The sequence below is a fragment of the Nerophis lumbriciformis genome, linkage group LG29, assembly GCF_033978685.3.
Source record: "Nerophis lumbriciformis linkage group LG29, RoL_Nlum_v2.1, whole genome shotgun sequence".
NCBI lineage: Eukaryota > Metazoa > Chordata > Actinopteri > Syngnathiformes > Syngnathidae > Nerophis > Nerophis lumbriciformis.
Window position 1 is genome coordinate 11,222,781 of NC_084576.2, and position 17,220 is coordinate 11,240,000.

Consider the following 17,220-nt stretch of genomic DNA (forward strand, 5'->3'; position numbering starts at 1 on the left):
CAGTGCAAACTCTCAAGAATCCCACTAAAAGACACCCATAGTAAAACAAAACGATAGACCACCAAATATTTATACCAATAATAAGCTTGTGTACCTTTTGACAGCGTGTTGATTCGTTTGTAGCTCTTCCAAAACATCAGCGGGCAGTGTTTTCCAGAGTGAGCAACCACAACTCTTACAAAATAGCTATTAGCTTCTTGTGTGTTGTAGTTGTAAACACTGCATAGTTATCGGAGCTGAAACTAATCATTTCCAAGCGATGGTCACTTTTAATGTCCATACTGAATTTCGCGAATGTGGGATGTGCGACCCTTGATGCTGAACCTGGAAATAATGTACTAATAAATAAGCTGATCAATCACAGCTCTGCAGTCCGCATCACCGCTGACGCAAAGCTAGATTTTTTAGGATGTGCATGGTAAGGTCTGCCTTCGGCTTCTAAAGAGGAGGATGGCGTCTGTCACACAACCTCTGTGATAGCATATTTTAGCCTTTAAGGGGAACAGCACTTTTTTTGGAATTTTGCCTATCGTTCACAATCCTTATGAGGGACAAAAGACAAAAGGTTTTGAGGTTTTTTTTGCATTCTAACATGTACAAGTTGGCTTGTTCTTGGTGGCTCGCAAAGCAGCTAATGGGAGAAATCACTTTAGAAATGTATTCAAAAACCGTCACCAATACTTAATTTACGTTCCTCAACCTGTATAATATCCAAGGTGTAGCAATATTGTTATTGTAAGAGTGAACACTGAGAAACTCTTTTTCTAGCGTACTAACACATCGGCATGTGTCGCTATTAGCCTTAAAAGCTTGCTACGGAAAGATATAAGATAGCTTCTACGTCAACACAAAACACGTTTGAGTTAGTAATGCACAACACAATGCAATAGGACACCAATTTGTACTGACTGAACAACATGAACAATCATATCACCGTATCTGTAAAGTATTAGCCCACATTTCATGTTTTGTTTGTACACAGCTAGCTCGACAGCGTATGTCCTGTAGTTATAATAACACGCAGGACAAGCTGTGTGTATCATGGTTAATAATAAAGTGGCTTGCTCGATGGACAGTTGTGCGTTTGGTCCAGCTGGCCAGCGCATTTTTTTCAGGTTTATTTGGGTGAGCACTCCATTTCTGTCAAATTAGCGGGGCTCCAAGTTCCACATTTATAGCATCAAGTAACTGTCACCTCACTCTCTCGGCTTCCGTCTGCTCTAATGTTTCACTCTTCCTTTGTGCTTGCTTCTATAAGTAGTAGTTCACCCTCCATATATTTAGCTTCAAAAAGATAAGGTTGTGAATCGTAATTTTTCCAAAAATAGTAGTCTTCTGTAGTAGATCCCCCCGGCCTTCTTCTGTTACCAAGTCTGCCACAAGTCTGAACACTCTCGCGTTTGTTCCCAGAAGTAGGAACACATTTGTTGCCAAAAATCGGACATACGCTGCTATAGAAACAGAAATAAATGCGCTGAAGAAATCAGTGATTAGAATGATCAAAATACGGTAAATATTGTACATATTACATATTGTTATGAGAGTGTCTGTAACTACATTATATATAGACTTGCAGTGTGTATATAAAACGTTGATGGAGGGTTTTGAACGCTACAACGGTGACTCCCATTAGCCGCATCTTTCAAGCGTTTTTTATAATCTTTAAAATCCTAAACAAACAAAAAAAGACGTGTGTTCTCGTCTCTCATAATGATTGTGAACTTTAGGCAAAATTCCGGAAAAAAAATGCAGTACCCCTTTAAAGAGGTCCCATTATTATTTTTTTCTACACTTCCTTGTGGTTCTTTGGTCACTATGTTGCCTGGATTATGTTTTAAAGAACATTTTCAATCTTTGTTTTGTGGCCTGTCTTATTTACGTGCCTCCACTTTGACAGCGTCTTCTCCCCACCATTTGTGTTGTAGTTTTTAGCGCTTCCATAGCGAGTCTACTGACAGATATATTCGAACTATACGCTACTTTGTGTTAGAAATGGCAACCGCGTAGGATGCATGTGCATGTACGAGCCAATCTGCCCCACAACAAGATGGCGAAAAGGAAGGAGCTTATTGACTACAGCTTTAAAGCCCTTTGGGTAATTATTTACCATAGATGGATAATGCAATGACGTCATTGGTGTGAAAAACGTCACAGGACGAGCAAATTCCAAACGGCTCATTTGAAGGAAGTATGAATAGGGATGATGTTTGATAAGAAATTATCGAGTTCGAGCCTATTATCGAATCCTATTATCGAATCCTATTATTGAACCGATTCCTTATCGATTCTCTTATCGAGTCCAGATAGATTGTTGTATATGGAAAAAAAAACACAATATTTGGTTTAACACATCAATTCACATTCTCTACTGCTCGCTACTATAGTGTTACCATATCTGAGTTATTGTGCAGAAATGTGGGGAAATAACTACAAATGTGCGCTACATTCATTAACCGTGTTACAAAAAAAATTAATTAGACTGATACATAATGTTGGATATAGAGAACATACAAACACTTTATTTATTAAGTCAAAAATAATAAAGTTCGATGATTTGGTAAAATTGCAAACAGCTAAAATGATGTGGAATTAAATGATGGGATGGATTAAGTAAAGAAGTTAAACATTGTACTGATATGATCCAGTTTAAGAGGTTGTTCAAATGAATAGTGCTTACAAAGTACAAAGAAGAAGAATTATGAGAAATATTTTCAACCTTATTAAAAATAAGATATTCTTCATCTCAGTATATTAATAATGACTGAATTAATTAATTACATATTACACAACTGTTGTATACACTAATTCACAGATATTTTATTATAAAAAGGTCAGTAAATTATGTATATATTTGTAAACGCTATGAAGTGGGAAAGGGGTAGGATTAAATAAGCTTTACTTCTTCCTACTCCTGTAAAGTGAAATGATATGAAACTGTGATGTATTATGATGTGGTCGGATCATGTTTTGTTTAGTTATGTTCTGTTAGTTTTGGACTTCCTTAGTTGTTTTGTGCACTTCGGGGGTTTGTTTTAGTCACTATGGTTACTTATGATTTTCACCTGCCTTGTACGCGCACCTGATGCTCTATTTAAGCCTGCCTTTTCCGGTCACTCGTCGTGGCTTCATTGTTTGCATTTGCAACAGTTACGTTGGCATTCTGGTTTTCGAGCTCTTGATTCCTGTGCTAAAGTTACCTTAGCTTCTAGTATTCCTGTGCTAAGTAAGTTTTTGCTTTAGCTTCTCGTGCCAACAGCACGCTTTCCTTTTGTTTCGTTCCTGTCTGTTGTAATGAGTATGATTTATGAGAAATAAATCATCTCCTACCTGCACGCTTTCGTCCGGAGCCGTCAGTTTTGCGTCCCGGGAACGAACCGCAGCCCACTGTGACAAATGACTGAGCTACGTGACGTCATTTCTTGTGATGTCACACGGGGCATTTCTTGTCGGGACGGGATTCGTTCCCAGGGATTCGAATAAAGAACCAATTATTTTTCTTTACTATGGTGGTCTCGATAATGGGTACCGGTTCTCAAAAAGGGATTCGAGTCCAAGGACTCTGTTCTTTTCTTATCGAACAACTGGGAAAACCGCTTTCGAGCATCATCCCTAAGTATGAAGGAAGGCAAGATTGTTTTATAAATATCTCCACCATGCCTCCATGGTTTAGTTTCAAATTGTCAAACTTATGCAGATCCCAAATACACAAAAATGGGTACAAATAGGTAAGAAAAATTGGTTTTGCATAATAGGTCCCTTTTTTATAATTCCATCCTAAAATATTGCATTCAAAATTTGTGTTTTCTATTATATCTTTGATTTCAAGTGTCCAGTAGGATGTAAACACAGTCACTTGGATATGCACGTAAATAGCTGGTGGCCCCAGACATATTTAAACTCATTTTCAATAATGGTCCACATCGCAGTTACGGATGACCTCAAGAGGCCGCCATTAACTGCAAGACCACCGTACAGTACTATTCCCTCATGATACTATTACACAATTGACCTTCTCTGGATTATTATCATATTGTATGCTATCAAACGTATTGCATTTAGAAGCCAAGGTGATAAGCAGGTATTAAAGTTCAGCTCTTGTAGAATTTATTTAAAAAATAATTTTAATGACAAAAAATGCTAGGAATTGCTATTTGCAATCAAATAGTATTGAGTTGGAGGGGTCAAAAATATGATTTTTTTCCCTACATTTAAAACACTTCCTTGTGGTCTACATAACATGCCATGGTGATTCTTTGGATACCATTTTGTGTAGCTTATGTTTTACATACATATTTTACAATCAGTAAGCTGTTTTATGTGCGGTCTTATTTACGTGGCTCCACTTTGACAGTGTCTTCTCCCCATCATCTTTGTTGTACCGGTTGTTTTTAGCGCTTCCATAGCGAGTCCAGTGACAGAAGTAAGTTAAAACTGTACGTTACTTCATATTACACATGGCAACAGCGGAGGATGAACGCCCCACAACAAGAGGATAGAAAGAGAAGGAGCTCATTGACTAAGGTGTGGGCTACAATGGCTGAAGTGCGCACATTTTTCGGGACTTATCGTTTTGCAGATCGCAAATACACATTAGCATTAACCAGTAGCTAAGAAAAGTTGGTTTTGCATAATATTGCGAAGCAAAGCGCCAGGTAATGTTTTCTAAAAGGTCCTTATACACACAGACCATAATACTTCTCGTACATGGAAGCACAGCCGCAATGTATCGCGTTCTTTCAAGCGGTGCGGCTTCGTAGCTTACCAAAGTCATACTAAAACATTTTGACAGATTTTTCAACGCTGTGAGTAATGTTCTATATTCTCATTCATCAACGTTTTGGTGTTGCTTCCTCACGGGTACTTGCTAATGTCATTTATTGAACATGCTTCAACCTGCAGTCCACACAAGTCTTTTGTGTGACTGCCTTCAACTGGTCACACCTATCATTACACCTTATACCACATACCATTGCTTAGAGGTCGGTAAGCACAACCAGAATGAATGTGTACATTAGGCGCACACGGTTATAAGGCGCACTGTCGATTTTTGAGAAAAAGAAAGGACTTTAAGTGTGCCTAAGTCCGAAATATACGGTATACGCTACTTTGTATTAGAAATGGGAACAGTGGAGAATGCATGTGCGGACTACAACGGGGACATCTCTACCATATATGGACATTCCGCTGACGTCACCAATGGGAAAAACGTCACAATTTGGGAAAATTCCAAACGGTTCGTTTGGACGAAGTATAAACGTAGGCAAGTTTGTTTTATAAATATCTCCACATTATCTCCATGCTTTGATTCCACATTTCAGGGACTTATGCAGATCCCAAATACACAAAACCAGGTACCAATATGTCAGAAAAGTTGGTATTGCGTAATAGGTCCCTTTTTAAGAGGAACTGCAGTTGCATATGGTGCAATTATTTTCATCTGTTAAAATGTTTGCCTCCTATTGACATACATTTCCAGGTTTTGGCGGTCCACATAAGAGTGGCGGGCCAGAACTGGCCACCGGGCCTTGAGTTTGACACATGTGACATATCGCATAAAGGCACTAAATCGTGAATTGGTCTTTATTTTCATGTCAATTTTGAAGTTTCTACTTCGTGAAACAACACAACATGTCTTTTGAAGGAATAGCAAATTAGTTTTGGGTTTATCTCCCGTTCCTTGGCACGGCATTGAAATGATGATACTTAAAGGGACTTCAGAGTTGTTGCTGATTTAGGTGAAAAGGGCTTTAAAGACGCTGGCAGGAGTAATACGTTTGAAAATTAAAGTAATCAAATGCACATTTTCCCCATACGCAACACAAATACAAAGACAATCCCAAGCACTCTCAAGGGTCCTGTTCTCATTTCCTTGAGTTTTTGTGTGTGAAACAGTCAGCAACCTCTGATTAAGCTTTGGCGATAAGCACAGGAATGGCAGCTTGAGCCTATTCATCATTATTTATACCTGTCAATGGAAGAACTATAAATCTGTCTGTGGCGGCACATGCAAAATAAATTGTCCTGGTTGGTATTCAGTGAGCATCTGGACTCAAACTAACACCAAATGAAACATCTGGTGTAAAGATGTCCGTGTCACTACTTCCACTCCAGCTGATTGATTGCTTGCTGTAAAAAAGGCCGCAGCCTTTTTATTCAGTTTTCTTTTATTCCTCCATTGATCAATCTATGCTATCTTTTCTCTTGTCTTCCTTTGAATGCCAATGAGCAGAGGTCACGACCCTGTCAACTCGTTCGGCATGATAATGACGGTCCGGGGTTGACCGTAACGGTTGACTGAGGGCAAACAAAGGGAAGGCAGATTTTTTTAATAAGCCGAATAATGTACTCTGTACTCTTCTATTCATATGTTGGACGGTGTGATAATGTCGCCTGACAGTGTTTGGGGTCCTTGTTGTACGAAATTAAAGACATAGAAGAGGCCTTGTATAGTGGAGGGATGAAACGATATGGAAATTTCATATTACGGTTATTTTCATCAAATTTATCACCGATGTTATTGCAATATTGTCAAATGTGCTCAAAAAGCACTCCTATACACATTCATAACCAAGTTAAATTTTTAAAATTGAGTACAATAGTTAAATAACCACACAGCATACTTAAAGGTGCTGTTTGCAACTTCCTCAGTTACATTTTCCAAAGCAAAAAATACAAACCCCGTTTCCATATTAGCTGGGAAATTGTGTTAGATGTAAATATAAACGGAATACAATGATTTGCAAATCCTTTTCAACCCATATTCAATTGAATGCACTATAAAGACAAGATATTTGATGTTGAAACTCATAAACTTTTTATTTTTTTTGCAAAGAATAATTAACTGAGTATTTCATGGCTGCAACACATGCTAAAGTAGTTGGGAAAGGGCATGTTCACCACTGTGTTACATGGCCTTTCCTTTTAACAACACTCCGTAAACATTTGGGAACTGAGGAGACACATTTTTTAAGCTTCTCGGGTGGAATTCTTTCCCATTCTTGCTTGATGTACAGCTTAAGTTGTTCAACAGTCCGGGGGTCTCCATTGTGGTATTTTAGGCTTCTTAATGCACCACACATTTTCAATGGGAGACAGGTCTGGACTACAGGCAGGCCAGTCTAGTACCCGCACTCTTTTACTATGAAGCCACGTTGATGTAACACGTGGCTTGGCATTGTCTGACCATGGTAACGTTGCTTGGATGGCAACATATGTTGCTCCAAAACCTGTATGTACCTTTCAGCATTAATGGCGCCTTCACAGATGTGTAAGTTACCCATGTCTTGGGCACTAATACACCCCTATACCATCACAGATGCTGGCTTTTCAACTTTGCGCCTAAAACAATCCGGATGGTTCTGTTCCTCTTTGGTCCGGAGGACACGACGTCCACAGTTTCCAAAAACAATTTGAAATGTGGACTCGTTAGACCACAGAACACTTTTCCACTTTATCAGTCCATCTTGGATGAGCTCAGGCCCAGCGAAGCCGACGGCGTTTCTGGGTGTTGTTGATAAACGGTTTTCGCCTCGCATAAGAGAGTTTTAACTTGCACTTGCAGATGTAGCGACCAACTGTAGTTACTGACAGTGAGTTTTTGAAGTGCTCCTGAGCCCATGTGTTGATATCCTTTACACACTGATGTCGCTTGTTGATGCAGTACAGCCTGAGGGATCTAAGGTCACGGGCTTAGCTGCTTACGTGCAGTGATTTCTCCTGATTCTCTGAACCCTTTCATGATATTACAAACCGTAGATGGTGAAATCCCTAAATTCCTTGCAATAGCTCGTTGAGAAAGTTTTTTCTTAAACTGTTCAACAATTTGCTCACGCATTTGTTGACAAAGTGGTGACCCTCGCCCCATCCTTGTTTGTGAATGACTGAGCATTTAATGGAATCTACTTTTATACCCAATCATGGCACCCAATTGTTCCCAATTTGCCTGTTCACCTGTGGGATGTTCCAAATAAGTGTTTGATGAGCATTCCCAAACTTTATCAGTATTTATTGCCACCTTTCCCAACTTCTTTGTCACGTGTTGCTGGCATCAAATTCTAAAGTTAATGATTAATTGCACACAAAAAAAATGTTTATCAGTTTGAACATCAAATATGTTGTCTTTGTCGCATATTCAACTGAATATGGGTTGAAAAGGATTTGCAAATCATTGTAATTCCGTTTATATTTACATCTAACACAATTTCCCAACTCATATGGAAACGGGGTGTGTATAACAATGTGGTTGAACACAACACATTTGTTTGACAATTGTCTATATTTTTCACAGTTACAATGTTTATGCAATAACAATTTTTACCGGTCCGAATAAAATGGTCACTCACCCGGTCTCGTCAACAAGTACGCGCAGGGAGCAGTCCAAGAAAAGCAACGAACAATTTGCAGTCATGTTGTTGTTATGATAGAATATACATTCAATGACAGCCAACGCTAGCTATCTAAATTGTTATTATTAGCTAAAAAACATCTAAAGCTAATGCACGTGCATTTGCTACGTACGTACTTAATTACGTCGTTTTGTACGAGAAGCTGTAAGAGGGCGGGATGTACTGTGTAAGATACATTGAAAAGTTGGCGCCCCCAAGACATCCGCGTAAATGTTGCAAACAGCCCCTTTAAGAGCCATATTACATTAATTTTAGTGTTTGGATATGATTATTTTTTTCAGTTTTAATTTGTAAAAGTTTTCAAGTTCAAAAACATGTGTTGTGTGCGTTACGTCAGGTTTTTGTGACGTCACGCAAATTCACTTCCTGTTGTCATATTCCTTCGAGTATGCATTGAACGCTCTGAGACACAGCCTGGATGTTCAGTGTGCACAATTGAATATCTTAGTAGCTCACTAATGTGTTCATGGGGAATGTCGTTTTAATGGGGAAAGCGGTTAATGTATTTTGCTTTCATGTTAGCATTTAAGCTAGCTAGTGCTAGCTTGCATCTCCAGTAAATTAAAGTATTTAAAACGGTAAAACTAACCGAGTAACCGTCGGAAGTTTTACCACAGTTTATCATAATACTCTTTATCGCTACATTCAGTAGCTAGTGTAGTCCTTGATGAGATCGTTAAAACAGAAAACGGGTTATTCACAATAACGAGCATTTTCCTGAATATAAATAATCTCAAAGACTAAGTATTCCACTAAATCAGAGTCCACGATATACGCTCGCTCATGAACATGCACAACCGCCCAGGATAGACATAGAATCCATGTGATCATACTGCCACTTGTTAATGATAACTGCCGCTTTCCTTATTGGATATAACCCGAAAACATGAAATAATTCACAAAATCGAAGACCACAGTATGCTCACTCCTGCACAAGCACGCTGAATAGAAATCCCAAAGAATCAATGTGATCGTTCCTCCTGCCGGATATTAATAATAACTGTCACTTTCCTTATTGGCTATAAACTGAAAGATTAAAAATAATCCACCAAGTCTAAATTTTACAGTATGCTTGCTCATGCACAAGCACGGACACACAGCACAAACAAGTGTTATAGTCAAGGTAGTCGTCCATACCGCCAGTTATTATTGGTAATAATCATTTTGTATAATGCAAAGATCCAGAAAGACTTGAAAAAATGAGCCGCAACGCTGGAAAAGTTGCGTTGTAGCAACAATGAGTGTCAAGGGATTGTGTTAGTGGGCTATAGGAGGACAATGGGTGCTGGAACCTATCCCATCTGACTTATCTCCAAAGGCAGAATCCACCAAAGTCAGCTGCTTGAACCACTACACTACCAGTGTCATCTCCTTGTTTATAGGTGCAACCTGGCACCAGTGGAGGAATACTCCGACGACGTAGGCCGTAGGACCAACTTGGTGACCATGAACCCTTCAGTGGTGCAGCGGGCCTTCCAGGACCTTGTGGACGACGAGTGGAGGCAGCGCTTCCTGCGGCGACTTCAGAGCCTCAGCGGCAGCGTGCTGTGGATCCCTGCCTTCATGGCCAAGGGGGGAGAGGAGCGCGTGGAGTGGGCCCTGCGCCTCATCCGGCAGCACACCGTGGACGTACGCACTGCTTTCCCCTCACTGCGCTTGCTCCACGCCGTCAGAGGGTATGATGCTATTCTTTTTCTTCAAGTTGTCCACAGATAGCTACAATAGGCTTGTTTACACTGCAGGAACCTTCTCATTTATCAGGGTAAATCAAGTACACCCCCCGTGTTTCCACCCTAAACTACCTGGGTAGATTTAGTTCTACAGGAACTATTTTTACTTCCTAGTAGCGAGGTGGAACTTTTGGAAGTTCCCCAATAACCCTTGAGGGGAGGGGCCTGTGCTGTCGAATGCTGACTAGTTGAACATAGTTGGACTGTTCCGAAAAACTTTGTTTTCGAACACAACGACCGCCATTACAGTATGCGCGACAACTTGATTATTTCTTATTTCTTGTGTATTTTTATTTTAACATACTTGGCAATGGAGAGAACTAAGAACAAATGGAACTTTCAACTTGCAGGAACTGTTGTGGGTTATCGGTTCGCCGAAAAACGCTGATCATTGGAACTATCTTGCAGTGTTTTTACTGAGTCGTAGTCGTTTACAGGCCTACTGAAATGCGATTTTCTTATTTAAACGGGGATAGCAGGTCCATTCTATGTGTCACACTTGATCATTTCGCAATATTGCCATATTTTTGCTGAAAGGATTTAGTAGAGAACATCGACGATAAAGTTTGCAACTTTTGGTCGCTGATAAAAAAGCCTTGCCTGTACCGGAAGTAGCAGACGAGTAGCGTGACGTCACAGGTTGTGGAGCTCCTCACATCTGCACATTGTTTACAATCATGGCCACCAGCAGCGAGAGCGATTCAGACCGAGAAAGCGACGATTTCCCCATTAATTTGAGCGAGGATGAAAGATTCGTGGATGAGGAAAGTGAGAGTGAAGGACTAGAGGGCAGTGGGAGCGATTCAGATAGGGAAGATGCTGTGAGAGGCGGGTGGGACCTGATATTCAGCTGGGAATGACTAAAACAGTAAATAAACACAAGACATATATATACTCTATTAGCCACAACACAACCAGGCTTATATTTAATATGCCACAAATTAATCCTGCATAACAAACACCTCCCCCCTCCCGTCCATATAACCCGCCAATACAACTCAAACACCTGCACAACACACTCAATCCCACAGCCCAAAGTACCGTTCACCTCCCCAAAGTTCCCAAAGTTACGTACGTGACATGCACATAGCGGCACGCACGTACGGGCAAGCGATCAAATGTTTGGAAGCCGCAGCTGCGTACTCACAGTACCGCTTCTGCGTATCCAACTCAAAGTCCTCCTGGTAAGAGTCTCTGTTGTCCCAGTTCTCCACAGGCCAATGGTAAAGCTTGACTGTCATCTTTCGGGAATGTAAACAATGAAACACCGGCTGTGTTTGTGTTGCTGCAGCCGGTCCGCAATACACCGCTTCCCACCTACAGCTTTCTTCTTTGCTGTCTCCATTGTTCATTGAACAAATTGCAAAAGATTCACCAACACAGATGTCCAGAATACTGTGGAATTTTGCGATGAAAACAGACTACTTAATAGCTGGCCACCATGCTGTCCCAAAATGTCCTCTACAATCCGTGACGTCACGCGCAGGCGTCATCATACCGAGACGTTTTCAGCAGGATATTTCGGCGCGAAATTTAAAATTGTACTTTAGTAAGCTAAGCTGGCCGTATTGGCATGTGTTGCAATGTTAAGATTTCATCATTGATATATAAACTATCAGACTGCGTGGTCGGTAGTAGTGGGTTTCAGTAGGCCTTTAAACTAGTTTGCAATTTAATGCTATTTTATTTATTTTTTTAATTACAAACTTCATTTTAATACGAGAAGTAAACACTCTTCTAAACGTAGTTTGAAAATAAATTTGAAATAAAAGTAGTGTGGAACGAAGGGATAATCACATGAAGTATTTTGTTACAGAAGAAGTTATTGACACGCCATTTGTGTAGTTATTATATTTACACTTTAGTCAAAAAATGATGACTTTAAAGTGCGCCAACATCTCTTAACTTAAATTTCCTGAACTTTTGGTGGAAAAACGCCTAATGTTGTCATTGGCGGCTAATAGCTAAATATATAATGTGGATAGAATGCTAACTACAATAACGAACACAGAAATAAAAGCATAAAAACACATTTGGCCAACTACTACTACAATGGGGAATAATAAATAACAAACTCATGCTGGGAAAACTGAAAGCGCTCTTAAGTAGTCGAAGTAATGCTGCTTCCCAGCATGTTTTTTCAGCACCTTTTTGTAAAAAGTTGCTTAAGTTACTCCAGTGTGTATTCTCATGTGTACTTTTAGATCACTAGGATATTTAAAAGTTTTGTCACAGTGAGAACATGTCAAGCGTATGTTGTCAGTGTGACATGTCTTATCATTTTTAGAGCAGGGGTGTCAAACTCAAATACAGAGTGGGCCAAATTTTAAAACTGAACAAAGCCGCGGGCCAAGGTTGAAAAAATTAACCTTTTAATAGGGACCCAAACAAGTTTTGCATTGAATATTGAACAAGCAAGGCTTATATAACTTCATAGTGACATGCAAAATCAAGTTTCAAATAATAATAATAATAATAATAAAATATCAATGGCATATCAAATACAATTTAAATACAAATTGAATGCCTCTTTTCTATTTGCAGCCTTCTGAGGTAAATATCAACATTAACTTTCTCCACAGGCTAATAAATTTGAAAATAAAATAACAATGAATAAACCAACCATTCAGGACTTTAAACTGCTCAGTTTGCAACACACTGATCTATTCTGATGTGCCCAAGCCAGATATCTGGCATCTTTTCTTGGATGCTAGTTCATTAATGTCAGGGCTCAGGCTTTGAGCTGAGGCAACCTTCATTATCGAACGAAGGTGTTCATCAGTCATTATATCTAGTAGTACACCCGGACCACAGTCTTGGGGGCGTGCCTTAAAGGCACTGCCTTTAATGTCCTCTATGAGCTGTTGTCACGTCCGCTTTTCATCCATTCTAACAACGTGACGGCCCAGTCACAAAATATGTGCGGCTCCTGCACGTACCCACACGTGAATGCAACGCATACTTGATCCACAGCGATACAGGTCACACTGAGGGTGCCCGTATAAACAACTTTAACTCTGTTAAAAATATACGCCACACTGTGAATCCACACCAAACAAGAATGACAAACACATTTCGGGAGAACATCCGCACCGTAACACAACATAAACACAACAGAACAAATACCCAGAACCCTTTGCAGCACTAACTCTTCCGGGACGCTACAATATACACCCCCACAAATTTGGCCAGAGTTTGACACCCATGCTTTAGAGTCTTCATCATCAGTGTCAGGAGAGTGTGACGTTGTGTCGTCACTTTCTGATAGTGGAGCTAAGAGCTTGTCTGCATGTTTAGGGTTAACTTAGTTGTTTATCATCCTTCTCTTCCTCCATCGGCCCCCAGGTAAGCGATTTGAGACCCATGATGTAGATTATTTAACATGCACAACACCCATCTTCTCCTCTCATATTTCTGTGCATGTTTTAGTCATGAGTCAAAATAAGTCAAAGCTTATTCTTTTAATCACCTTTTTAGAGTCCAATCCCTGTGACCTTTGTTAACTGATTTGCAGTTAGCATTTCTTTGACTCGTGTCGAAATAAAATGTGAATGTATAGGGAGTGGGGGGGTTTGATTACATTTGCGTTTAAGTGATTCTAATAGACTGACCCTGGGGGTCTTTCTAAATACCCCCGATGATCAGCCCTAGTTTCTCAGTCGGGTGTTTTGCTGTCTTTATTACTGTTCTTTTAGGACATTTATATAGCAGTCATTGCCTTCAGGCTGTTATAAAAACCTGCTGCCTTTTGTTCTTCTGCCCCTCGCTCATTAAGACCACACTGCTGTGCATCCTTCTTCCGTCCCCTCATAAAAAAAAACACCTGTTCCATTTTGCATGACCCATGCAGCTCAGGTTTTTGGGAGGGGTTATTTTGTATTTTTTGCAAAGCGGTACAATTTCTGCCATTAGCTGTCTTTGTGCTCAGCATTTTTACTCCCCTGAAATGCTCTTACAGATGAAAGCCAAGGACTTCGTTTTTTCCATCACTACTCTGTGAATAAGTGCTTTCCTGGCATCCCGGCGAGGCGGAACGCCGGCATCAGCTATTATGTGAAAGAGAACAACAAACTGCCCAAATCATTCTAGAAACAAAAACAATATGCACTTGGGGAGGATGTAACTATGACAAAAAACCCAGAGCTCACCTTTTGTTATATGCAAACAACAACACAGGCCAGGTCATTAACATAATTTTCAAGTGCCTTGAATTCATAACAAAGGTGGTACGAACTGTGTCCAATTAATTTTTCATAGAAATAAATTCATAGATTTTTCATAGAAATAAATTCCTTTGAAATATTGCAACAGTGAACATTAACTATTGAAAAGTCTTAATATTGCATGAAAAAAACATTCTTTTTTTAAAATAATAATAATAATAATAACGTTTTAGTATTGCAAGGAAAAAGTGTGTGTGTGTGTGTGTGTGTGTGTGTGTGTGTGTGTGTGTGTGTGTGTGTGTGTGTGTGTGTATATATATATATATATATATATATATATATATATGTATATATATATATATATATATATTTGTGTCTCGACGGGATCACCACCTTACCGTGGTGAGGCACTTTGCGTGCCTCCATGACCCCTAGAGCTATGTCGGCTGGAGTCTCGCACTCCTGGCAGGGTCACCCAAGCCGAACAGGTCGAAGGGTAGAGACCAGACTAAGAGTGATCCCAAACCACAAGACCTCAACGGCAGAGCAGGCGGAGGGCGGTGGGTGTGAGAACCACCACAACGGCTGCAAAGGCGGAAGAAGGTGCCCCACAACCATGTGGGTTAAACCGGGAGGCAGTATGGCTACGGGAGTAAACCCCAAATGAAAAATCTGTGCTCCGGGGACACACACATGGGCAGGTTTCCAGCAGACCGGATCTCTGGCTGACTGGATCTCTGGCAGTCCCCTGCAACTGCACTCACCTGAAGGTCGTCTCGAGTTTCTCTCGTGCCACTGGAATATGGTGGATGTGGCCAAGATTGTGGGGGAAGGAACTGCGCGCACCATCCCTCACACAAATACACTCTTTGCGCAGGCTTCAGCTTCTTCCGAAAAGTCTTCTGGCGACAGGATAAAGCGACGGGGGCAGGTCAAGGATGTGACTGGAAGCTCCTAGCTTGAATCCTGCACAGAGGCGGCATGGGTGTGATGGTCGTTGTGAAGATTGGGATCAGGAACATGATCTTCCTTCGGCAGCTGCCCATGTGACTGAGCAGCCCTATTTAGGGTCCGCACTGCTCACCCCAAATTGGGGAAGGGTCTAGAAAAGGTGACCCAAAAATTGTTTGTTCCTCACACCTGGGTGGCAAACCGCAGCCACCAAGGCATCCCCTACTGCGGTCGAAAACATAACAAAGGAAAGTATATGACTATACACCTGGCTACCTGGAATGTCCGCACCCTCCTCGACACGCAGGATGGGACGGAGAGACCTCATAGACGGACGGCGCTCATTGCACATGAGCTCAAGAGATACAATGTCGACATCGCAGCACTCAGTGAAACTCGGTTGTCGGGTGAAGACTCCCTGACAGAAGTCGGTGAAGGCTATACCTTCTTCTGGAAGGGTCTCCCGGAAGGCGAACGTAGGCTCCATGGAGTTGGTTTTGCTGTAAAAAGCAAACTACTCAATAACATCCCAGAATCCCCCCAAGGCATCAGTGAGCGGCTCATGACCTGGCGTATCCCCCTGGTGAAAGGCCGGTTTGCTACGCTACTCAGTGCGTATGCCCCTACCTTGAATGCTGATAGTAACATCAAAGATGCCTTCTACGAGTCTCTTGCGGCTGCCCTATCCAGAGTCCCTAAGTCCGATAAGCTTGTCCTCATGGGTGACTTCAATGCCCGAGTTGGCACAGATGCCCAGCTCTGGACTAAAATAATCAGGCTTCATGGATCTGGGAAAATAAACAACAACGGCATTCGACTCCTCTCTCTGTGCTCTGAGCACCAACTTCTCATCACTAACACAATTTTTCAGTTAAAAAAGAAATACATAACATCTTGGATGCACCCACGGTCCAAACATTGGCACCTGCTGGACTATATAATTACACGGCAACAAGATCAACAAGACGTCTGCATAACCAGGGCCTTACGTGGGGCTGAATGCTGGACTGACCACCGGCTGATCAGATCCAAGCTGAGGATGAAAATCCGACCCCCACACAAGAAACAGCAGCCAAGAAAGCGACTGAACTGCAGGGCCCTGGATTCTCCAGAGTGTACATCTCACTACCGCAGCAAGCTGGCTACGGGGCTTTCCACCTTGGAGGACTACGGCACCGCCTATGACATGGACAGTGAGTGGGCAAAACTGAGGTCAACATTACATCAAGCTGCCTCTGAAACCATCGGCTTTACTCAGAAGCACCATCAAGACTGGTTCGACAACAGCTCGGTAGAAATACAGGAGCTGCTGGACGCCAAGCGCAAAGCCCATGCTGCCCTGCTCTCCAACCCTCACTCTCCATCACTCCTCCACCATTATAAAACAACCAGAGCTGAGACACAGAAACAACTGCGGCTCATGGAAAATGAGTGGTGGCTCAAAAAAGCCCAGGAGATCCAGGGATATGCAGATGCTAATAATAACTACGCATTCTACGCTGCTGCAAAATCCATCTATGGCCCACAAAAGCGAAGCATCGCTCCAGTAAGATCCGCAGACGGACACGTGTTATTCAAGGATAAACAACAAATTCTTGAGCGTTGGGCTGAGCACTTCGACTCACTGCTCAATAAAATAAACCCCTCTGATCCATTAGTGCTCAATGCACTCCCAGATCTCCCGCTTTCTCCCTTCCATGATGACCCTCCCATGTTCAGTGAGGTTCTTACTGCAATCAGGAGCCTCAAAAACAACAAGAGCCCTGGCCCTGATGGAATTCCGGCTGAGATCCTAAAGAAGGGAGGCTATCTACTGAAGCGGAAGCTGTTTCACTTCATACTAGCCATCTGGCACAGGGAGGTCCTGCCTCAAGAATGGAAAGACAGCAACATCGTCACCATCTACAAGAGGAAAGGTGATAAATCATCTTGTGGAAATAGTCGTGGCATCTCCCTTCTCTCAGTGGCCGG

At 41.5% G+C, this 17,220-nt stretch overlaps 1 protein-coding gene across 1 annotated transcript in view; it reads left to right on the forward strand.

Moving 5' to 3' along the window:
- st8sia2 (ST8 alpha-N-acetyl-neuraminide alpha-2,8-sialyltransferase 2) overlaps positions 1–17,220 on the forward strand; it is a 66,154-nt gene that overhangs the window by 14,445 nt on the left and 34,489 nt on the right. Inside the window, exon 5 of the mRNA XM_061925049.2 lies at positions 9,788–10,081. Within this exon, the coding sequence (XP_061781033.1) occupies positions 9,788–10,081 (294 nt within the window). The remainder of the gene's footprint in view (positions 1–9,787; positions 10,082–17,220) is intronic.